We start from the raw sequence: 23,696 nt of genomic DNA on the forward strand, positions 1-23,696 counted from the left end.
CAGATGCCCTCTTCCGGTATGTCTGAAGACAGTGACAGTGTACTCATATAAATAAAATAAATCTTAAGAAAAAAAAAAGAACTGGACTTTGGATTCCTGGCACCCCATGTTTTAAAAAAAGGGGGTGCTGTGTGTATCTACAATTCCATTGCTGTTGGGGAAATGGAAGCTTCCTGGAGCTCACTGGGCAGTCAGCCTAGGGAAATCATAGAGATTGGGAGCTGGTCCCTGTTCATTCTCCTCACCCCAACCCATTTCAAAATAAGGTAGAAAGTGATCAAGGAAAAACACTGACCTCTGCCTTACACACACACACACACACACACACACACACAAATAATATAACCATGTGATTTTTTTTTTGTCTTCTCAGATCCAGTTTCTCTGCTTAGGAACAGCAATTCTCTTGGCTTTATTTACTTCCTCATACTTCCAGAAATTCACTTTCTTGTTTCTCTTTCACTTTCGTCACTGTCACATGAATGCCCTTTGGGGTAATGGTTGACACAAGTGTAGCATTGGGACTTCTCTGGACATGGGAACTGGCTAGCAGTTTGAGATTGCCTGCTAGCCGCCTGGTTCTTCCCACATTCGCATCCTTGCTGGTTCTTTCATTTCTTGCTGGGGTTTTCTGAGAACTCCACAACTCCCATCCCTGACCCCCCCCACCCCCCAACAGTTTAAGAAGAGCAAAGCCGCTGCCCCAGGAGAAACAATAGGAACCTCCCAGCATCTCTAATTCTGACTGGGCCTCTAGTCTGAGTGTGCAACCCTGCTGTGTAGTACACCAAGACAATGTCGACAGGCCAGGATCATTAGGTATGACATTCATCCTCACAAGGGTAGCGAGCCCAGGCTTTGGGGACTCCGCGGAGTCCAGGTTCCGGGTGTACCTTCCTTCCGGTCCCCTGTAGTAAAAAACCCCCTTGGGTTTCCGCAGAATGCAGCCAGCCGCAGGGTGAGCATCCGGAGGGCGGGGCTGTCGGGGCTGTCGGGGCGGGGCCAGGCGGAGCACGAGGAAAGGAAGGTGGAGCAGAGCGCCGGTCCTAGTGTCGGCCGTCCAGTCTTTGCAGCGGGCATTCGCGTGGTGAGTCTGCCCACCCTCCTGGGCGCCCCCTGGCCCAACGTTCCCCTCTGGGAGAAGGGGGATCTGCACAGAGCTCAGTTTGGTATCCTGTCGAGCCTTCGCGGCGGGGCTCCTGAGTCTTGGTGGAGGCGGGGTGGGGGCGCTGGCCGCGGGATTCCTCCACGAAGCTGCCACGGAGCTGTGGGTAAGGCACTGAAAGGCCTGGGGAGCGCGCCAGTTGTGGTCCCCCTTTTCGCTCGATCCTGGTCCACTTCGGGGCAGGCTTCCTTGGGGACCCAGTGGTCGCGCGCCACTCTGCAGGTGCGTGAGGAGCCGGGAAGGCGGGCCCGAGGTTCTACTGCGCTCCGCCTGCGCTCCACTGTGGCCACCCACAAAAATGAACGGGGGACGGCTACAGACCACAGATGGGTTCCTCAAAAGCCCTGGATCTCCAGCCCAAGGAACACAGACCTTGGAAGACTCCAGTGACGGGCACCCTTTGGGCACCACTGTGTGCACAGCTCACACTCACCTAAATAAACTGTGAGGAAGTGGCTGCCCACCCCCCCCCACCCCCGCGCCGCATCTCCAGTACCCAGAATGGGTTGGAAATGTGCATAGACTGGTTGCCGATCTTTTTTAAAAGTTTGTTGAATGGTTGGCAGAAAAACCCTGTAGGATTCTAAAAAAATCCACAGCCTTTAGCTACTGAGTGGCTGGGCCCACAAAGATTCACACATTAATCCATTCATTCATACCTTCATACATTCATTTATAATTCAACAAGTAAATGTGGACCAGGGACGGGTCAGGGTGGAACTTTATGGGTGGTGAGAGGCTGGAGTGAAGAGCTCTCAGTAAAGGACCAGATGTTGCATATTCTTGGGCCTTCTAGGATGGGATTGGCCTTCATCTGATGTAAGCCTTAGGTGAGGAAGGAAGAGCAGCCTGAGGACCCCGGCCAGGGCTCCCCCACTTTCCCAGGCTACTGCCCGGTACCATGGCTTGCTTGCCCTTCCTGGAAGACTACCTTGAGGCCGGGTCTAGGATAACCTAGCTATGGAAGGGAGCTGGGGGAAAATGCAAGAAGGCTGTGGACTGTCCACATTCCAGCTCCACCCAGCCAGGAGACTTTGCAGTCCTGAGCCTTGGGCTGCACTACCCTGGACAAACCCTGGAGGTCAGCTCTGAGTGTTCCCTCTGGGGAGTCTGAGCTGATGCAGAGGCTTGATTACTTGAGTAGGCTGAGCTCTAGGAAGGCCTTGTATGTAGGTAGGGGCCGAAAGGGTGTGTGGGGGGGGGAGGAATTGTGTGTATCCTGGCCTCTGCTGGCTCTCTTGCCTAGAGAGGGCATGGTAGGGGGGTTGGCATTTCACCCACTGAGTGGGTTCCTGAGGAGCAAGATGCTACTATCTCTTAGCTATCGTGGCATGGGGGCTTTGGTTATAAAAGATGAAGAGAAGCTAGCTAGATGTGGCATGCTCTAAAGAGATTTAGGTAGCCCCTAGGTGGCCTTACTGGGGCTCTGAAGGATGCTTTGAGGGTGTACTTGGAAAACGGAGCTGTTAGGGCAGTTACTGGGGAGGCAGGGGGAGGGGGAGGGGATGCTCACAGCTTGAAGTCACCTGGTTTCTCTTATTTGCAAGAAAGAATAACTTACCCTGGGGCCCAACAGTGCTGAGTTCCCCCCCCCCCCCCCCGGAAGGAAGGCCTGATGACACAGCCTTTTAGACCTTTTGAAGGGCAGTATGCTATTCCAGTTGCCCCTTTGCTCTCTAGTGGGAAATTGAGGGTTGGGAACCCACCTCTAGGCTGTGTACAAGACCAAACAGCCATCCTCATCAGGGATACAATGAATCTGATGGCTCCAAGGACATAACCTGGAAATTGTCTGTCCCTAAGAAGCCCTTGATGTGGGGCTGTGGTCATTGGACATTTGATCTGTGGTTATATCTCTGGCCACCATTTGTTGGGCTGTGGCTTGTGGAGGGCAGCTAGTGTTTCTGTTTCTTTCTGGCACCCTGCCTGGCTGGCCACCCTCTTTTTCCATAGTCACAGGCCTGAAGGAGACAGCTAAATTGAAGCTTCAGGGTGGAGGGCAGAGATGAAAAAGTACTTTACAGAGCCTTCTGTGCCTCATAAGCCCACAGAGAGCTTTGGTTTGCTTCTCAAAAAAAAAAAATTTTTTTTTAAGGTAATACCATGGTGGTACACCTTTAATCCAAGAGCTCAGGGGGCAGAGGCCGATGGGTCTCCTAGTTCCAGCCAGAGCTGTTGGAAAGAAACCCTGTCTCAGCAAACAAACAAAAAAAGAGTACTTTCTGCCTCAGCCTCCCAAGTCCTGGGACTATAGTGTGCCATTTCTATTAACGAGCTCATTTTGTATTACGGTAATTAGAGACTCGATTACCCCTTTTCCAGATAGGTAAACTGAGCAGAGGGGCTAACTTACTTACCCAGGGTCTCAAAACCAGACGGAGAACTCCCAGTTTAACTGTGAACTACCTCGTTCTCAGTCAACGCTCTGCTTCCCAAGGGAGATGGAGCCCAATAGACCTTGGCGGTAAGGAGCAAAGAGAATGCCCATGGCATTGCTTGATTTTGGGACTAGGGAAAACCCAGGACCTAGTGTGTGCTACAAGTGTACTCTGCCACTGAATCAGACGTGGACAGCCCCTTCCTGTGGACTCCTCCCTCTAGCAGCTGGAGCGGGACAAGGCAGCTAGTTGTATAAATGGGGAAGCCAAAATGTTAGTGCCAGGGACCTTTATGGTGGGGTTTCCCCCAAGAACCATCCTGGCAGATGTCCACAGCTTCTCCGGGTCAGCACTTCTTACTTTCCCACTCTTCTCCCTCAGCTTTCCCTGCTCCACAGGGACACTTCCATAAAAGGGTGGTGGTATCTACCTTGAGCTAAATGAGCTGAGAGGCAACCATTTCTAGAGGTGCTGCCATCTTGAAAATTGAACCCTAAGTTGGCTTTATGGGTATTTGTCCTTAGAGACATGTCAGCCTTCAAAAAAACAAAACAAAACAAAACAAAAAAACCCAAAGCCAACTGAAATTAAGCAAACGGAAAACAGAGGAAAAGTATTTTGTGCTCTCTCTCTCTCTCTCTCTCTCTCTCTCTCTCTCTCTCTCTCTCTCGTGTGTGTGTGTGTGTGTGTGTGTGTGTGTGTGTGTGTGTGTGTAGCTGTTGGTGTCAAGTGTCTTCCTTAGTCATTCTGTACGTTTTTGTGTATGTAAAGAGACTTTCCGCTTACCGATTTAGACTGGCTGGCCAGTGGGCTCTAAGGATGCTCTGGCCTCTGCCTCCCCAGCACCCGGATTCTAGGCTCAGACCACACACCTAGCTTTTGCGGGATCCCAACTCAGACCTTTACTGCTTATATAGGCCTGCAGGTTACAGACGAGCTACTTCCTAGTTTGCTTTATATTACCCTTCCACCTCAGTAATGCAAACAGACCTTACTGACAACTACCCAAGTACTTAGGAGCCAGGTGTTTCCCTACTGGCTCCTGGGCTGGCCTAAGAAGAGCAATGTGCTTTCTGGCACTATGCCTGGAAGGGTGTGGATGGCTAAGCCCTGGCCAGGACTGGGCTATGTGAAAGAAGGCAGCCTATCCTTCATCAGGCTAGTGTTTTCTCCTTCAGTGACAAACCTTCTTTGTTTTTGATTTGTTATATTTTGTTGTGTTTTATGAGGCAGGGTCTTGCGTACTCCAGTCTAATTTTCAGTTCACTTCATAGCTAAGGCTGGCCTCAAACACATGGTTTTCCTGCTTCTGGCTCCCGAAGTGCCAGGATTACGGGCCTCAAACCTTTCTTCAGAGGCAGTAAAAGAACAGAACTGAAGCCTGGGTGTTCGAGATTCCAGTTTTTCCAATCAAGAACCCTTGGCTGTGGGCCTATACCTGAGGCAGCAGCAATGGTCCTGTGTTTGGTTTAGTTTCATAACTGGTGTATACATACATGTTTCTCCTATTATGGGGCTGTTCCTAATAGGCCTACCATTAGTTGAAAAAGATTGCAGGTAGAAAAGGCATCAGTAAGCCTAAGTACACTAAGTTACCTGGGCCCACCTTGTGTGTCCTCAGAACAGACAGCTAGCCTTCCAAGGGGTGTGTGTGTCTTATGGGGCCAAAGGGACCCTGCATCTCACAAGAGCCACCCTGCTCTAGGTGAGGGCATAGAAAACCTTTGCCTGGATATCTGTGGAACTTTCCAACAGGCTTTCAAGACTGGTGAGCCAGTCTTGAAAAGGTGCACATGGAACGGGGTGAAGAGGCCTTGGGACCCATGGAAGCCCATCATGTTTCCTCAGCCCATAAACCTATCTTCTTGACTTCTAGACAAGGCTAGGCAAATTGCTGGCCAGGACATAGTCTTATTTTTCTTTGAATATCTTCTAGAAACCATACCACAAAGCCCTTACTGAACTGACTGTTGCGTGTGCACCTCCAGGGGCACATCTCATTAGGCAAGGTGACTGCAGTCCTGTCTCTCTGACCTAGGCTATTGTCCCTTTAACAAATGAGGAAAGGTTGCTTTTTTTTTTCCCTAGGGTGTGGAAGACAGGAAATTGCTGTTACTCAATGCAGCCCCACTGGCAGCTCTGCTCAGAGCATGGTACAAACAGTCCAGTTCTCCTTCATCGTAGCCTCTGCTGGGCTAGGTACCCCCAGTCCCTCTGTGGCTAAGCAAAAAAAAAAAAAAAGGAACGAACAAAAGAGAGCAAAGCATTGTGGGGGGAAGAGAGCGAAGGCGCGCAGAGATTACAGTGTGGCCGCTGAGACATCTGTTTGCGCCCCTGTGGGCTCACCCTTAGGACATCTGACTCCTGCCAGCCTTCTTGACTCACCCAGTGCTTTCACTCAGAAGCCTAGGTCCTGAGTAGGGAGGGGAAGCAGGGAACTGTATCTTACAGGTCAAACATCCAGGGTGGCCAACTTCTGAGGGCCTGGTGAGGCCACAGCTCAAATAACGTGGCACACAGGCCCTTTCCCATACCACCCTTTGGCTAGATTTACCTTTTTTTTTAGTGGTCAAGTGCAGAAACTTTTGCCTGGTAAGCAGTTGCTGTACCACTGAGCTAATGTTCTTGTTCTTAAAAGCATAGTGTTGCCCTGTGATGCCAGCCCTTGGGAGGCCAAGACAGGCGGAGAACAAGTTTCAAAGCAAGCTTGGGCTTCATGGTAAGAATTTGTCTCAAAAGCCCAAGAGGCTGAAGATAGAGGACAGCTGGCAAAAAAAAACAAACAAACAAACAAAAAAAACACCCAAAAACAAAACAAAAACAAAAAAACAAAACAAAAACCAGGCACAGTGGTTCGCTTCTGTAGCCCCAGCACTTGGACAGTGGAGGCAGGAGGGACAGGCGGGAGGTCATTCTTGCCTGCACATCACGTTCTAGGCCAACCTGAGATCCATGCTGGCCCCTCTGCTGACTGAGCTGTGTGTGGGAGCTTGCATCCCTTTCAAACCCAGTGCCCACAGAGGTCAGAAGAGGGTGTTGAATCCCCGGGAACTAGAGGTACAGACAATTATGAGCTGCCGTGTGGGGTCTCGGAATTGAACCCAGGTCCTCTGGAAGAACAGCCAGTGCTTTTAACAACTGGGCCATTTTTTTTTCCAGCCCATACTCGTTTTTATTACGTGTAGTTGTTTATTTCATTCTGGGATATACCACAGCCTGCATCTGGAGATCAGACTTGCTGGAGTCAGTCCTTTCTTTGCCCAGCGTGAGTCCTGAGGATCCAGTTCATGTTGGCAGGCTTGGTGCTTCATGCCTTTAGCTGCCATCTCTCCAGCCACTTACATATTCTTGCTACCCGTCCCTTGTCAAATACTTCGTAGATGTTTTCTCCCCTGGCTGGATTTGAACTCACTATGCAGATGGTTTTAGCTTCCTGGGTGTTGAGATTACAGATATGAAACACCATGTCTGACTCAGTTTTTTTTTTTTTTTAATCTTCTTAGTAGTGCCTTTTGAATCATAAAATTTTTTAAATTTGAAGACTTAAGTTATGATTTTTTTTTCTTGTTACTTGTGCCTTTAGGCTATATAGGTCTAAGATATTGTCTAATACAGGGTCACTGAGACTTCCTCTCATGTTCTCTTTTTACATTTTTTATTTTATTTTATAAATCATGTGTATCAGTGTTCTGACTGCATGTCTATGTACTAGGTCTGTGTCTGAATTAGAGAAGGCAGAGGCAGGTGGATTGGAGGCCAGCCTGGTCTACATAGTAAGTTTGAGGACAGTCAGAGCTACATAGTGAGACCCTGTCTCAAAAAGAAAAAAACAATCTATTATTTGGGCTGGAGAGATGATTCAGTGGTTAAGAGCACTGACTGCTCCTCCTTCAGACTCCTTGGCATCCACATGGGGGCTCACCACCCTCTGTAACTCCAGTTCCAGGTCATTGGACACCCTCTGTTGTCCTCTATGAGCACAAGGCACATGTTTAGTGCACAGAGATACATGCAGGCAAAACACCATATACACAAAATAAAAATAACGCCCTGAATCTTTGCAGCTCTTCTGCTGAACTTGGCCTTCACGGGACAGACTACTCAAGGAGTGTTGGGACTCCAGAGAAGCCAGGTTGTGCCACCTCATGATTGGAGCAGCGCAGTCTTGTATGTGGCGCCGTTGGGCTCAGTTCCTCTTAGGCAACTCGTAAGATCTTTGTCTGAGTGACTTGGCTCTGTCTGAGAAAGTTGGTCCCCTGGTGCTGCCCTGACCAAGTGTGTCCTGCACTCTCTGATACTGCCGCGTTGCCCCTCCCCCATACAATGTATCCCTGGCCAGTTTATGTCCAAAATGAAAGACCTCTGTCACCTGGGTTTTTCAAAGTTATGCTTATGTGAGTATTTTCACTTTTTGAGTATCTGTGTATCTGGAGGCCAGAAAGAGTCAGATGCCCTGGAATTGGCATTGCAGGCAGTCATAAGCCACCGTATGAGCTGGGAATTGAACCCAGGTCCTTTGGAAGAGCAGCTAGTACTCTTAACTTCTGAGTTCTTTCTGAAACCTTCTTAGCATCCATTTTTAGAGTCTTTTGTGTGACATTGACAGAGGTAGGAATTCATGCCTTGCTGGGGGATGATAGTTGGTTGTCCCGGTGTCCTTGGTTAAAACGCTGTTCTTTCCCTGGTGGTTCTTCAGTCAGTGGCTGAAGAACTCCATGTTTACTGCTGTTTCTTTGACCAGGCATCACTGTCATGACCAGCGCTGTGCTAAGTTTTGAAACCAGGAAGTGCACGTCTGTCCACTTCGTTTCTTCTCAAGATTGGCTAATTTTGAAAATGTCCTCTGTATTCATGTATGAATTTAGGAATTGTCACTTGCTGCAGAAAAAACCAGCTGGAGTATTTTTATAGGAATTGTATAGAGTCTGCAGATCCCGTGGGGAGTGATGTAGTCTGACAGCACATTGTCTCTTCCAGTCCCTGACAGGTGGTTGCCTTCCATTTTTTTTTCCTCTCAATAACGTTTGCAGTTTTCATTTAGTGCCCCAGGCCTAAGGCTTGTATTACATTTATTCCTAGTAATTTTTAAACGTTTTGCGCATTAATTTTGTTCACGGCACTGGGATTGATCTCAGGCTCTTTGTGGTCATGTGTTCTACTGTGGAGCTGAAGGCCGGGCCTTAGGATTTTCTATCTCTTAGTGCCACGGTAATCATTTAATTTTATTTCTGGTTATTAGCAGTGTATAGGAAAACAGCCCATCGGGAGCTTATCCCCTGCTACCTTGTTTTCCTCATGAATTAGTTCTGGTAGCCTTTTTACTGGCTTCCTCGAGTGCTGTATGTGAGGTCATGTCAGATCAGTGCGTTCAAGGGTTTCCAGAAGATTCCACTGTGCAGCCAGGCTTGAAAACTGCCCAGTAAGCCAGGCACCATGGCACCTGCCTGTCTTCCAAGGGCCTGAGAGGTGAGGTCAAGAGTAGAACTTGCTGGCAGTGTGCCTGGCACCCCCGCCCTCTGTGGAATTTGTCTTGGTCTACGGTTGGTACATGATAGACAAAGAGGCCTCTTTGTGGGCACATCAGGGATTTAGTTTTGGAGTTGGAACATCTGTTCATCTTTATGAATCGGTGACACAGCTGTTCTCTGTTGAGAGAGTGGGGTCTCGAGAGCACATCTGATTGCTGGTCTGCTTTCTCTGAGTCCTTAGTCTCAAGGAGCTCAACTGAACTGTTTTGTGTCCAAGGGGAAGAACAGCATCTGTTATCTGGACCCTCGAGTTTGGGTCTCTCTGTCCTGCGTGCGTGCGTGTGTGTGTGTGTGTGTGTGTGTGTGTGTGTGTGTGTAGAGGGAACCTCAGTTGAGAAAATGAGTATATCAGGTTTACTTGTAGGTAAGAAGGGTCTAGCTTACTATGTCCTGGGCAGGTGGCTCTGAGTTCTTTAAGAAAGCAGGCTGAGCTGTGGAGCCTTCCTCCATGGGCTCAGCATCAGCTCCTGCCTCTCCACGTTCCTGCCTTGACTTCCCTTAGTGAGGGGGTGTGACCAGAGAGTTGTTAAGCTGTACTTTTCTCCCCAAATTGTTTTGATCTGTTGTTTACGATAGGAAGTAAACTAAAACACACCCTCCCCCACCTCCCCTCCCCACGGTGACTCCACTTACCCACACACTGTGAACAATGCCGTGAGGATTCCAGACACCTTGTTTTGTATATTGAGACAATGTCTTAGAAAGTTAGGCCATCCTTGAATTTGTGGTCCTCCTGCCTCAGCCTTTTGAGTAGCTAGGATTATAGTCTGTGTCACCATGTTTGTTCTTGACCTAAGCTGAAGCTGGTACTGGAGTCTCGGACTTATGAGAAGGGCCTTTGCCTCTTGTGTAAATGTGAAAAGGTGCTCTGGCAGCTTTAGGCTCTGGAGTCTCACACTGAAGCAGCACTCGCTGGGCGAGCCATTTATACAAATTAAACATTCTTAGGCCTTTTAAGAATCGTGCTTCACATTTGGAGTAAATGAAAACATTGGGATTACGTCAGTGCACTAGGTATTTTAGATGTGTGTGTGTGTGTGTGTGTGTGTGTGTGTGTGCGTGCGCACGTGCGTGCAGAGTTTTGATCTGAAGGTCTTGCTCATGCTAAGCACGTGCACTATCACCCTAATAGAAACTACCCATTCACGGTGACTCTGGGTGGCAGAGTAGCTTTTGCTACTGCATGTTGACTTTATTGTGCTCTTGGCTTTTTAGACATGGGGGGCAGGTGTACAAAGCTCACTGCTTACGAAACAGTCTGGATTTGTATCATTAATGGATAACCAAGTCTATTCTTGTGCACATGTGACCCTGTATTAATTGGGTGTCCTGACGCCTAATGCGTCTGACAAAATGTTTCCTATATTTAGAGGGGGGAAATCTGTATTGCTTGTTTATATTTTTCATGCTGGGGATAGGAAGCTCAGGTCTTACTCATTAGACAGACTTCTACCATCAAGCTATGTCCCCAATCCTTTCGGGATCCTTACACCTAAAGTTATGGTTGGGCAACGTCGGAGGATCTCAGGTGTGGTCATTTGTATTATAAAAAGAGAAAATTAGGGAGGGGTGGAGAGATAGATACTGGAAATTGAATCCAAGTCCTCTGGTAGGATACCCAGAGCACTTAACCACTGAGCCATCTCTCCAACCCCCCCTCCTGTGTGTGTGTGTGTGTGTGTGTGTGTGTGTGTGTGTGTGTGTGTGTGTTACACACAGAGGCCAGAATAGGACATCAGATCCCTCTGGAGCTGAGGTTACACATGGTTGTGAACCTTTTGACGTGGGTCTGGAAAAAGAACTTGGGTCCTCTGGAAGATCGAGAAGCATTCCTAACCGTCAGTCTCCAACCAGTCCCTTAAATACTGAGCTCCGCACCCACAACTGGGTAGCAGAACCATTTTACGCTGTAAGTTATTGCTGGGCTGCGGAGTAGACATCAGTGCAGGTATCTGTCCACAGACCTTTGTCCAGGGGAATCACCTTGTAGCTACTGGCAGTCTCGAGTGTGTCTGTAATTCTTCAGTTCGTGTGGTTCTTTGATACTTGAGTTTTATTTATATACTTGTTTGTTTGTTTGCTTTATGGAGACAAGGTGAAGCCCAGCCTGGTTTCCAGCTCCCAGTGTAGTGGAGGATGGCCTGAGTGCTGTAGTTACAGGGGTGCCATCCTACCCGGTGGCCCAGGGTTTTGTACATGTGAGGCAGACACCCTCAAAGGGCTACATCTCAAGTCCTTGGGCAATTTTAACATGGCACCTGTTTTTCCTTTTAAGTAGTGAGTTAAGTATTTAATATCCATTCATTTAAAAGGGTGGAAAACAACTTCTCCTGGTTACTTCCTGGAGTTCATCAACCCTGTCTGGGAGGCTTTTTCTTCTCTACATCTCGTCTTGGCTTTGTAGTCCCCCACCCCCACCTCGGACACTTAGAGGAGATTGTGACTGTCTCTCTAATATTTATCATATTTTTCTCAGTTCCTTATATAGATAAACCTCAGCAGGGCAGGGACACAAGGACACCCCGCTCTGTGGGTAATGGCACTTCGAGCATCCTCTCTTCTGGTGTGGCCAGAGTCTGCGCTTTGGGCCTGTGGGAGGGGGGATTTTGTGAGGTTCAGAGTTTTCAGCTACTTCAGGGCATTTGGCTTCTGTGGTACAAGAGAAACATCCGGGTCCCTAGGGGAGTGAAGTGGAGTCTGAGTATCTGCCACACGTGAGCTGTTGTCTGTTCATCTTACCTGCTGGCCAAGAATAACTCTCATCCCAAGATTACACCTGCTGTGGCCGAGATTGACAGCTATGACCAACTGTGAGGTGCTTGCAGAGTGTGCTTTCACACCTGTGTGTAATAACTCTGGATATAATGAGAAATGCTAAGCGAGGTGGTTTTTTAAGTTAGAGTTTGTTTGTACTCATCATTGTGTGTATGTGATGGAGGCAGGGAGGTCAGAGGGTGTACTGGCTGGTTTTGTGTCAACTTGACACAAACTGGAGTTATCACAGAGAAAGAAACCTCATTTGAGGAAATGCCTCCATGAGATCCAGCTGTAAGGCATTTTCTCAACTAGTGATCAAGGGGGAAGGGTCCAACCCATTGTGGGTGGTGCCATCCCTGGGCTGGTAGACCTGGGTTCTATAAGAAAGCAGGCTGAGCAAGCCAGGGGAAGCAAGCCAGTAAGTGACATCTCTCCATGGCCTCTGCATCAGCTCCTGCTTCCTGACCTGCTTGAGTTCCAGTCCTGACTTCCTTTGGTGATGAACAGCAATGTGGAAGTGTAAGCTGAATAAACCCTTTCCTCCCCAACTTGCTTCTTGGTCATGATGTTTGTGCAGGAATAGAAACCCTGACTAAGACAGAGGGACCTGGGTATGGTTCCCCTTTGACCTTTCACATTGTTCCAGGGATGGAACTCAGGTCAGCTGGCTTTCTGGCAGGCACATTCACCAGCTGTCTTGTCTGCTTCTGGCTTTAGCTTTGTGAGGTTCCTCCACACTATTTTCCATAGTAGCCACACTAATTTGTATCCTCAGTAACAGTATTTACAGTGACTGGATATACTTCTTTTTAACCCTGCAACAGAACCTTTAATATTTTAAACAGAGGTTTAGCTATTACTGAAACTTGGTGGGGGGCAGGGGTGGAGGAAGGTTTCAAGATAGGGTTTCTCTGCATAGTCCTGGCTGTTCTGGAACTTGCTTTGTAGACCAGGCTAGCCAAAACCTCAGGATCCACCTGCTTCTGCCTCCAGGTGCTGTGATTAAAGTTGTATACCACCAAGCCTGGCTGTACTGAAACTTACAATTTCTAAATTTAAGGGCACAAATGTCTTTAGGGTAGAGAAACACCATTAGTGCCTACCGGAAGTTTAGGTTGAAAAATGGGGACCAGGTGCAGGCTTGAGTCTTTCTGGATCAAAAAGAGTATGGTTATCTTTCTGATGGTTGCCTGCAAAGAAGAGCATCTGCTGGTTGGGGTGGGAGGTGCCCTCCTAATCCTGGATCTTGGCCTTCACATTCTGTATGGTATCAGTGGGCTCTGCCTCCAGGGTCAGAGTCTTCACAAAGATTCACATGTTAACCTGTTAATGAAGGCATCAAAGTGCAAACTTCAAAGCACCTAGTTATAAGAGCCTCTGCACTGGGCAAAGCTGCTCATCTGGACATCTTCAATGAGGTTCATGTGGGTGTGTGTGTGGGTGTGTATATGTGTGTCTTCAGACACAGCAGAAGAGGGCATCAGATCCCATTACAAATGTTTGTGAGCCACCATGTATATGGTTGCTGGATTTGAACTCAGGACCTCTGGAAGAGCAGTCAGTGCTCTTAACCGCTGAGCCATCCCCCGAGCCCTTCAACGAGGTTCCTAAATGACTTTGGTGCAGTCAGTTGTGGTAGATCAGAAGGCTTGAGTGGCAGGCACATTTTACCAGCCAAGCTGTCTTGCTGGCTCAAAATGATCCCCCAGATCATATCTTCTTCCGGTTGAGTTGGAATACATACTGTCTGCTCTGCTCATCGTGTGGTTAGAAAGAGGAAGTGGTTGGTTTGGGAGGCGTGTGAGCCTGTAATATAGATGCCCCGCAGTCTTGCAGGTGTGTGTGGCTGGCTGGAAAACCCCGCTAACCAGTATGAGGATTAGCAGCAGCAATTCTTGTTGGCGTGGTCAGATTTTCTGAATGTGGGAAGCAAAGCTGAGCCCTGGAGAACTGGCCCGGGAATTGCTCAGCTGAGCGGCCGCTTAGGCCTCAAGGAGGAAGACTGCAGCCCTGGCGCATTGGGTTGCTGCACTGGTTCTGTGCAGAGAGCAAATGAGCCTACGCTAGTGGTGGTGGGTGGGTGTGCCTTAGCTGCAGGTGTGAGTGTCCTGTGTCCTTACGGGGCCCCACAGAGGCATTGCTTCAGGGAACAGCCACCCACACTGTGTGTGTCCTCTTCCAGGTGGCTCCCCTGGACTCTTGAGCCAGCGGCGGTTGGAGCTACAGAGCTTGTGTCATGGACTCCGAGGTTAGACTCTGTCATCTTTTCGTTTTGTTCTTCCTGGGTGTCCTTGTTAACGATGCTACCTGACCCCTCACTTGACAGGTCCACTAAGATGCACTTAATCCAACAGAATTCATCTCCATCGGCATCTGATGGGGAGTTGGTACCGAATGGGGACTTCCTTCCAGAAGGATGATGTTACTTTCAGCCTCGTAGACATGGCTGGACAGAAAAGATCTGGAAGGTTCCCTCTTGCCCCAGTCAGGGGCCGAGCTGAGTGTGGCAATAGTGCTTTCTAGCCTCCCATTGTCTCCTGGGGTCCTGCCGGGCCCCTAGAGGGTGGGTCACTCCTGAGCTCCTCCCCAGGGTCAAGGGTAGACTTGGCCTCCGGGCAGGAAAGCTGAGGCACAGAAGTTAGGTGGGATCTGGTTAAGACCACAGTGAAATGCTGACATTTTCTCTTACATCTTGGCATTTGGCATCCCTGCCCCATATCACAGCTTCTATCTCACTGTAGCTGTTTCTGACTTTCTCTTTTTTACGGCAAAATTATAAAGTTAGCATTTATTACAACTGTTGAGTCCACAGTTGAGGAACATTAAGTGGAGCAGGTATCATTTTGAAGTTTGGTTGGACCGCAGGTCTCGTACAGGTGTTGTTATGTGTGCCCCACCCCCTCCCCCGTGCTGCTTTTGGACACACCATAGATCTAGCAGAGAGGCCGGTGAGCAAGACCCTCCCCGCTGCCTCTGATGGTGCACACGTACCTCTGAAGGGCAAAGGCAGAGTCCGACCTAGGTCACTGCTCCTTTATGGTGCTTCCTCTGCCTGCTAGTGCAGGGAGTGAGGAGAGAAGAGCTGCGTGCTGTTAGGAGCACAGCCCATGCAGGCCCCGCCATGTATGTAAACATGGGTGGAATGGAAGTGATGGCATTTGCCAGGTGCCCCAGAGACAGTGTCCCTCAAAGCAGCCTCCCCAGGGGGTGTCTTGAGGAGGGGTTCTGTAGAAGGTGGCTAGATGACCCCTCCGTGTCTTCTGCTGGAAAGCATGCCACAGACTATTTCTCTGCCCATAGGCCTCTTACTAGGGCATTTGGATTCTCGGAGTTATTGGTTCTCACGAGCCTGTGAGACTCTGTGCCCTGATCCAGGCTCCCGTGAGCCTTCCTGACCCCCTTTTCTTCTTAGGTCAGCAACGGCTCAGGCCTGGAGGCTGAGCACATCACAAACTTGCTGGTGTTCGGCTTTCTCCAAAGCTCTGACTCTGACTTCCACCAAGAGCTGAAGGTACTGGGTCAGGAACTGCCCGTGCAAGTTTACCCGGAGGCAGAGCTCGAAGACGAGCTGCAGACCGATGGCAGCCGGGTCAGCCGCTCCTTCTACCATGGGAGAATAGAGCCAGGTAGGCCTGGGCTGGTCCACCTCATCGGAATTGTAGGCTTTGCTGATCCCTAAAGGCTACAAGAGCCTTTGTTGGTCAGTCTCTAACTTTACATCGTCGGGTTCATGTGTGTGTGCAAGTCATGTGACCCCTCCCTGTCTTGTGATCTGTGCTTGACTGCCCCCGGTAATGTCCACCTCACCCTCCCCTGTATCAGGACAGCTAATTAGAAAGTTTGCCCTTCTGATGAGTCCTGTGTTTTCTTCAGGTCTGGATCCGAGTATCCTCTCTGGACCAGTACTAAAACATGTTTTTTGACATATGTCCCAAACAGCTATCATACAGCCAAAGACTGGAAGCCAGTTGTCTAGTTTGGGTTCCATTGCTGTGAAGAGACACCATGACTCAGGCAACTCTTAGAAAGGATAAGATTTCACTGGGGCTGGCTTACGGTGTCAGAGGTCCAGTCCGGTATCATCATGGCAGGAAGCACGGCAGCATCCAGGCAGACATGATACTGGAGGAGGAACTGAGAGCTCTGCATCTCGATCCACCTGCAGCCAGGAGAGACTGTCTTTCAGGCCGCTAGGATGGTCTCAAAGCTACTCCCACAATGACACACTTCCTCCAACAAGGGCACACCTCCTAACAGTGCCACTCTCTGGCCCAAGCATATACAAACTACATTGCTGGTCGAGAACCAGGGGTACCACCAGCTTCAGCTTGTGGGGTTCTGAAAAGTAGTAAAACAGAGTCCTTTGTCCTGCCATGCAGATCTGGGACACTACTGGTCTGGTCACAGTTGCTAGTCATTTTTGCCTCCTGTATGAAATTTTAACATGTGTGACTTGCTGTTACCTAATGAGATGGCTGAAGTATTCTGACCCTCGTTTCCAGATAAGGAAACTGAGGCATAGCAGAGATAAATGGGCTAGCCTCATCAAACTGACAATGCTTCAGCAGTGAGACTCAACCAAGCAGTTATCTCCTGCTAAGCCTGTGTCACTTGGCAACACCTAGACTTTACCTGAGCCTGACCTGAGCCCTGGCCTCTTTCAGCCTCTGTTCTAACTTCCCTCTGTTCCTCTGCTGCCCTCGAAGCAGCTGAAGAGACCTTCCTCAAGGCTGGGACGCACCAAGTGCTTAGAGCGCTTGTGGGCAGCATGAAAATTGGCGTCATGTGAGAAGGTCTTCAGAAGTGCAGGCCTGGGGCTCTGGTCCTCCAGTGTATACTTGGGCTGGAGACTACTGGATGATTTTTTTAAAAATGCATATCTGTCTTTCTATCCGAGTACGGGGGAATAGACTTACCCTAGCATATGTATGGGATCAGAGTTGGCCATTTCTCTCCACCATGTATGTCCTGGGGATCAAACTCGGGTTATCAGACGTGGCAGCAAGTCCTCTGAGCCGTCTCCATGACCCCAGATCACTTTCGATCCTGGTTGGAATCATTGTCCTGTAAGCCTCCAGGACCTCCAAGCCCTAGACTGAGCCTTCCAACCTTGCAGGCCAGGGGCTGGAGACGGGAGTCTGAGACAGTGCCTTACTTTTCTAAGGCCTTGGGTTTGTCACTAGCAAGAAAGCAAGCAAGCAGATAAGCAGCCTTCAAAGCCAGACTTGGTACCTGGTTCTAAGCCCTGATCTTGCACAGACTTCACTGCCCTCTAGTGTTTGTGAGGGAGACTAACATCTAGTTTAGCCTCCCCACCCGCCCCTCACTGGCTAATTTTTTTTTTTTTTTTTGGAGACAGGGTCTCACTGTGTTACCCAGCCTAGTTTGAAACATGTTGCATAGATCAGGCTAATCAACTCACCCTGTTTCTGCCAAGCGTGGTTCATTTTTTAAATGCCCTGAAGAGGTATCTTGAGTAGGCTGGGGTGTGGCGGGTGTTTTCCACAAGCCAGGTTTTACCAGACTGTCTTCGAGTCCCTCCAGGGAGCCTTCTGGCCAGGCCAAAGCCAAAGGGAGAAAGGCTCAGGAAGTACAGGGCAGCGGGGGAGGGTCTGACTGTGTGCAGGTGTCTCTCACCCACTTCTTACTGCATCGGTCCACGCCTTTCTATCTCAAGGCCTGGTTTAAGTCGGGGCTGAGGAGGCTTTGTAGACAATTGACTGGACTTGAAAGCAGAGCAAAGCCGTGGCGTCAGCGTGTGCGTGAGCAGCTGAGTGTGCCTAGAACACTTGAAGAGCAATGAAATCACAGGGAACCGGAAGCCACTTAGTTACCTGTCACCTAAGCAGAAGCAAGTGGGCACTGGGAAGGCCTTGAGGAGAGCCGTGTGGTGGCCATGTGACATGAGGGACTGGAGTAGTCACTGAGCGCTAGAGCGATCGTCCCACTAGTGTGAGGCTGCGTCGCTCTGCATTAAAGCAGCAACGGCACAGGCAGGACAAAGGACAGGAGGAGCCCTTCTCCCCTCTCCGCCAGCGCTGAATACCTTTGGCCTCTAGCCACTTCCTGTGAGTCCCCTCAGGACCCACTTCACTGTAGCCTCTTCCTAGTTCTGAGGTACAGGGTTGGAGAGATAGTAAGCCTGCATTGACAACAGACCGAGGGAGGAAGTATGTTCTGTCAAGATAAATAGGAATCCATAGGTAAGTTACAAACAAAAACTACGGTGATATTTATTGAGTACTTTTTAGGAGCTACATACAAGTCTGTTGATTCATTCATTCATTTGTTTGTTTGTTTGTACAGCTACTTACTGGACACCAACTATACACCAGTCTTAAGTGTTGGGGTATCTGACAGTAAACCAAAAGATTTTAAAATTAGTTTTTCGGGGGCTAGAGAGATGGTTCATGATTAAGAGATCACTTGTTGCTCTTGCAGAGGACCCAGGTTCAAGTCCCTCATGTACATGGTAGCTCACAACCCTTGTAACTCTGTTCCAGGGATCCTGCATCCTCCTCTGACTTCCGTGGATAGCGGCACACGGGTGGTACACAGATGTATATGCAGGCAGAACACTCATACACATAAAATGCACTAATCTAAACAGAATTCCAGTCTCTCAGAAGCCACATCAAGCGGCCCTGTTAGACAAGAGAAGTGGGTAAACAGGTGTATAGTAAGTGCCAAGAAGAGGAAGAAAGGGGAATAGACGGGGAGGGGCAGAAATGAAGACATAGCAAGGTCCAGGCCATAGGGAGGCGCAGCCGTATCAGGAAGCTGCAGAAGGGACAGCGTGAGAGGAGACAGCAGGGCAGTCCCCGTAGGGTCTGTCTCCAGACAGGGTGCAGAGAGAGAGTGTGTGTGTGAGGACGGGGGAGGAGGATCCAGTGACACTACGCCCTGTGAGGAGGCGAAGGATGCCTGGTCTCCAGACAGGGTGCGGCAGAGCAGCGACTCAGTTGTCACTGGCTGCAGGGCCCCTTCCCTGGTGCCAGGCTGGTTGCTGGCTCACCTGAGGATGCACTCAGGGATGCTGTAGCTCAGGACTTCCCTGGACTGTGGGCCGAGCACGGTCCGCACGAGGGCGTGTGTGGAGGTAGGAAATGGTGTGAAGCTGTTGACAGAACCATTGCTGAGTCTTGTTTGCATTCGCTGCCTAAACATTCAGATTCTGAAAGCCAGGAAGAAATCATCCAGAACATTGCCAGGCATCTCGCCCAAGTAGGTGATGAGATGGACCAGAGCATCCAGCCCACGCTGGTGAGACAACTGGCTGCACAGTTCATGAACGCCAGCCTGTCCGAGGAAGTAAGTATGTGACTGGTCTGTGAGCTCCTCTTCTAGGACGCTTCGGAAGTGTGGGGACATTTTCCTTTGTTGAACCAAAGTCTTTCCCAGGACGTGAATCCTGTCCTTGACTGCCCATCAGCACAGTCTCTCCAAAGAATTTAGTTGAGTCAGATTTAGGATCCCTTAAGTCAGAGTACAGAGCTTGGGGAGACAGGCCTTCAGAAAGATCCTGGAAGAACCTGATCCATACAGAAAGACTCAGTCTTCTATTGTGGAGAACTTGCTGTCGCTTCCCCTGGTGACATGCTGCCAACTCTGCTCGGCTGTGTGGTTGTAATCCAACATGAAAACTGACACAACTCCTCTTGCTGGGTTTACTGTGAAGGACCCAATGCTTGTTCCTCAGCACCAGGTCCGTCCTAAACCAGAGAGAGAACACCAAACCCCGGGGCTATGAGGTCCTGCCTATGGAGGGGACGGAGGAGGGAGGTTCTTAGGACTTCCAGCAGCTGAAATGGCTGCCCTCGCTGTCTAGAGTCATTGTCACGTACAGCCTGTCTGTGCTGGTACACCTCCACCTGCCACTCTCTAGCGCTGTCACAGAACGTACAACAGCCTTAGCTTCCTTCTATGGGATAGATATTTTAATGTGAGCCACAGAACTTGAAGCTCTATCTTCTCCTTCCCCCTCTCTTCATTGGGGGGGGGGTTGTTTGGTTTGGTTTGGTTGTTTTTGAGACTTTCTCTGTGTGACCCTGACTGTCCTGGGACTTGCTTTGTGGACCCGGCTGGCCTTGAATTCAGAACTTGGCCTGCCTTTGCTTCCCAGGTGCTAGGCTCAAAGGCGTGCACTCCTCCCACTTTAGGCTCAAAGGCGTGCACTCCTCCCACTTTTTGAAGATGTAAAGTTCTGTGTCTGTGTGTACCTCATGGGTGAGCCCATGAACATGCATGTGCATGTGTAGGCGTCAGATCCCCTAGAGCTGGAGTTGCAGGCCATTGTGAGCTGTTGCCCGTGGGTGCTGGGAACTCAACCGGGTCCTCTGGAAGAGCCAGGTCCAGGGGTCCAGTGTCTTCCTTTCCCACCTGAAGGGAAGATGGCATGTAACCCCGAAAGCTAAGCACACGAGTAAGACGAGCCGAAGATGTACTTCTGCCCAGCACAGGCTCAGTAACCGTGCTCTGTGGAGAGTGAACCGTCTGTCATTCCCTCCACCCAACGCACTTGGCTATTTAGTCTGCATCCCCTCTGAAAGGCTGCTTCCTCCTGTGGCCTGGCTCGGTCTCTCTGAAGGAAAGCATCAGTAAACTATCTTCTTTAATGTGCAGGACAGAAGGGACTGCCTGGCCAAAGCCCTCGATGAGGTGAAGACGGCCTTCCCTAGAGACATGGAAAACGATAAGGCCATGCTGATAATGACCATGCTGTTGGCTAGAAAAGTGGCCAGTCAAGCACCGTCGTTGCTCCAAGATGTCTTCCGCACGACCGTGAACTTTATTAACCAGAACCTATTCTCCTATGTGAGGAACTTGGTTAGAAATGTAAGGACCACACCAGCCTCTGCTGAAGTCCCTCTGCCCCACCTCTCCCTTTTGACCAACCGCAGACTGTTTAGAGGAGGCTGTTTTACACTACTGGTGGTAACCGAGCAAGCTGGGGGAGGCATGGAGTATTTAGAAAGATGACCAAGAGCTCGGCTCCCTCGGGCTACTCTTTGCTGTCACAAACCTAAGCATAAGTGTGTGTGGTGTGCACATGGAAGCCAGAAGTCATTATTAGGTGTCTATTTATCTGTCTTTGTGAGGTAGGGTCTCAGTGAAGCTGGAACTTGCCGTTTAGGCTAAACTAGCTGGCCCCACCTGCTTCCCCCCCTCCCCCTCCATCACTGGGGTATGGGGAAAGGGTTGTTTAATGTGTATTGATGCTCTACCGGAATGTGTGCCTGTGTACCATGTGTGCCGATGCCCGGATAGGCCAGGAGAGGGTGCGAATCCTCTGGGACTGGAGTTGTAAGTGGTTGTGAGCTGCCATATAGATGCTGGGAATTTGAACTCAGCTCTTCAGGTCTGCATACATTTTACTGGGCCCCAGGTATTATAAGTAATCAAAAAGTGACTACACTTATTTGTGTGTATATATGATTGTGTCAGGAGTATGTGTGCCATAGCACATAGATCAGAGGACAACTTTGAGGTGTGTTCTCTTTCCACTATGTGGGTCTGGGGGATTGAACTCAGGTCAGCAGGCTTGGTAATATAAGCCTTTACCCAGTGAGCCATCCCATTGGCCCGTAATTTAAATTCGTTAGACGTATGCTTCTCAAGGATGGTGGAGAGAAAGTAATAGGAATAATAAATGAATTAAGTCAAGCTCTCCAGTCACCTGAGAACACGCCCATCGCTGGGGTAGCCCTGAATTTTTATTGTACACACTCAGGAAATGATTACACTGAGCTAAGCCAAAAGTCAATCTTCTGAGACTGCTCAAAAAAGGGCCACGAGTTCTCAATCTTGTGCTTTGGTAACACAAACCCTAGTGGAAGCCGGATGGAGATATCTAATCTGTACTAGTATTTCTGGGTGTTTGGGATTTTAGAACATGTCAGAACCATTACCCAGGAATTCCCCTTTGCGGGGAGGGGGTTTATTCTGGGAGAAGGCAGAGTCCACAGTCCAAGATGGTAATGGAATGCAAGGCAATCCTCCTGCCTCAGCATCCTAAGAGCTGGTGTGCACCCCTCAGCTGGGGAAATGGCACAGGGGACAGGCCTCTGCGTGCTAGGCAGATACTGTTGAGCCGCAGCCAGAGCCTGGCGCCTGTGTTCTAATGTTTCCTCAGTGAGACTGACTCTGCTGCTCCTTTCTCAGGAGATGGACTGAGGGTGCCTGCAGAAGCCTGACTGGCTGAATCCCGATACGGCGAGAATAGTGACACTGCCTTCAAAGCAACCATGACCGTGTCAAAGACACTGGAGTAAAGACCGGTCCCAGAGAACAGCTGGGTCTTCATTTCCAGGTGCTGGGAACCCCGAGCTGGTGATTCACTTACCATTTCTACGTTCAGCTTGAGTGTATCTGAAGAGATTACACTCCTGCATCTACACCATGTACCTTTATCTTCTCAACTGAACGGGTTCCCACGTGGACATTAAACTTCAAAGTAGTGCAGAAAAGCGTATTTGTGATGTGATGTGCCTGTGAGGAGCCAGCTCTGGGACTCGGTCTTCCCCACGAAGGTGGGCTTCTCTTTAAGGAGAACAGCATCGGCCCATGAGTGTGAAGTCCACCCAGCCTAGTGGATGGACACTTTCACAAGGCCACCTCCTACCTGCCTTTGTAAATGCTGAATGGTTGTTCTCAAATCAAGAGAAGCCTGACCACCTCACCCCACCCTACCCCACCCAGGTGTTCCCAGGGTCAACTGTTTTCTCAAGATTTCTATCCCAGTGGAAAGAAACCGAGTTGGGCACACAACTTATCTGTGCGACGTCAAGCTCTTGCTAGGGATTGCAAAGAACTGACATATCAGTGTCAGCAGAATGAACAGAAGAGCTCTGAAACACCAGTAATCTCAACAGGTGACTTGCAGTCAAGTCCCATACACTGGCTTGGTTACAAAGCACAGCCGCCATCTCCTTTCCCCAGGCACCATTACAGAAGATTCCGTGTATCCCAACCAAATGTTCCCTTCGCTTCTGTAGCTCAGAGACAAGCTGGAGTTGTAGGCACAAGCCACCATGCCTTTACAACACCCTACAAGTATTCCAGTTCTGAACTCATCCCAGCCATGGTGGTTGTCAGGGATTGGGTATATCCTATAAATTGGTGGGTTTTCCTTTAGTGACATGATCTTTGTGTGGGTATAGTTGAGAAATTTTAATTCAGGGAATTTTTTCATTCTGTTCTAAAAATGTGTGAATTGCTTTAAGTGATAGAAATTTGTTTCTTTAAAATAAAAGGTTCTTTTCTAAAAGATCTTAGTCCAAACAGTGTAGTACATCAGAAAGTAAAATCATTCCAGCTTAAACACATAGCTGTTTGGCGTTACAGTTCCTAGGGCTGGCTGGATTCCAGCAACACTGACTGGGAACCAAGTTGTGGTTGTATATCCCAGGATCATGCTTCCGACACTGAACAGCAAACCAAGGATGCATGTACTAGAATATAAAACATTTCAAATCCCAAGTCAAGACTAGTGGACAAAAAGACGAGTCATTGGTTATCATAAAATCTCATTTTATTGTCACCTCCAGGGTGTCCCCAACCCACCCAAGATGTTGCTTCTAACTGAAAGCACAATTTGTAGACTTGAATTCTGTCACTTTCCAATAAAGCATAGCTTGAGCACAAAAGACAACAGGATGGGAAAAGGCCGGAACAATTCGCAGTCATAAATTGAGCAAATCGGGCAGTAGCAGTCAGCTGATGGAGCACACTGCAACTGAATGCTACCTAAACTAAATGCTTATGCTAATTTAAAAAGATAGGATCAAGTATCCATGGCTGGCCCTTAGCTCTTAGCCAAGTATGGCCTTGAGCACTGTCTTCCAGCCTTCACCTGGGTGCACAGGATGG

At 49.2% G+C, this 23,696-nt stretch overlaps 1 protein-coding gene across 2 annotated transcripts; it reads left to right on the forward strand.

Moving 5' to 3' along the window:
• Positions 1 to 1,053: 1,053 nt before the first annotated feature.
• Positions 1,054 to 23,031, forward strand: BID (BH3 interacting domain death agonist). Of its 2 annotated transcripts, none has more exons than XM_080913815.1 (6): positions 1,054 to 1,087; positions 14,011 to 14,076; positions 15,241 to 15,454; positions 19,000 to 19,139; positions 20,451 to 20,663; positions 21,990 to 23,031. In XM_080913815.1, exons 2-6 carry the CDS (start codon positions 14,065 to 14,067, stop codon positions 21,999 to 22,001), a joined length of 591 nt encoding a protein of 196 aa, XP_080769941.1. In that variant the 5' UTR covers positions 1,054 to 1,087; positions 14,011 to 14,064; the 3' UTR covers positions 22,002 to 23,031. The 2 variants fall into 2 exon arrangements, with proteins under 2 accessions (XP_080769941.1, XP_080769942.1); XM_080913816.1 differs by lacking the exon at positions 1,054 to 1,087 and adding an exon at positions 1,159 to 1,271.
• The last annotated feature ends 665 nt before the right edge of the window (positions 23,032 to 23,696 follow it).

The sequence above is a fragment of the Micromys minutus genome, assembly GCF_963924665.1.
Source record: "Micromys minutus genome assembly, chromosome: 3".
NCBI classification, from domain to species: Eukaryota; Metazoa; Chordata; class Mammalia; order Rodentia; family Muridae; genus Micromys; species Micromys minutus.

Excerpts from the sequence above, each read along its gene's own strand:
- BID (XM_080913815.1), top strand. Across the intron at positions 15,455-18,999 it reads CCATGGGAGAATAGAGCCAG|ATTCTGAAAGCCAGGAAGAA; the intron begins GTAGGCCTGGGC and ends CTAAACATTCAG. Across the intron at positions 19,140-20,450 it reads ACGCCAGCCTGTCCGAGGAA|GACAGAAGGGACTGCCTGGC; the intron begins GTAAGTATGTGA and ends TTTAATGTGCAG.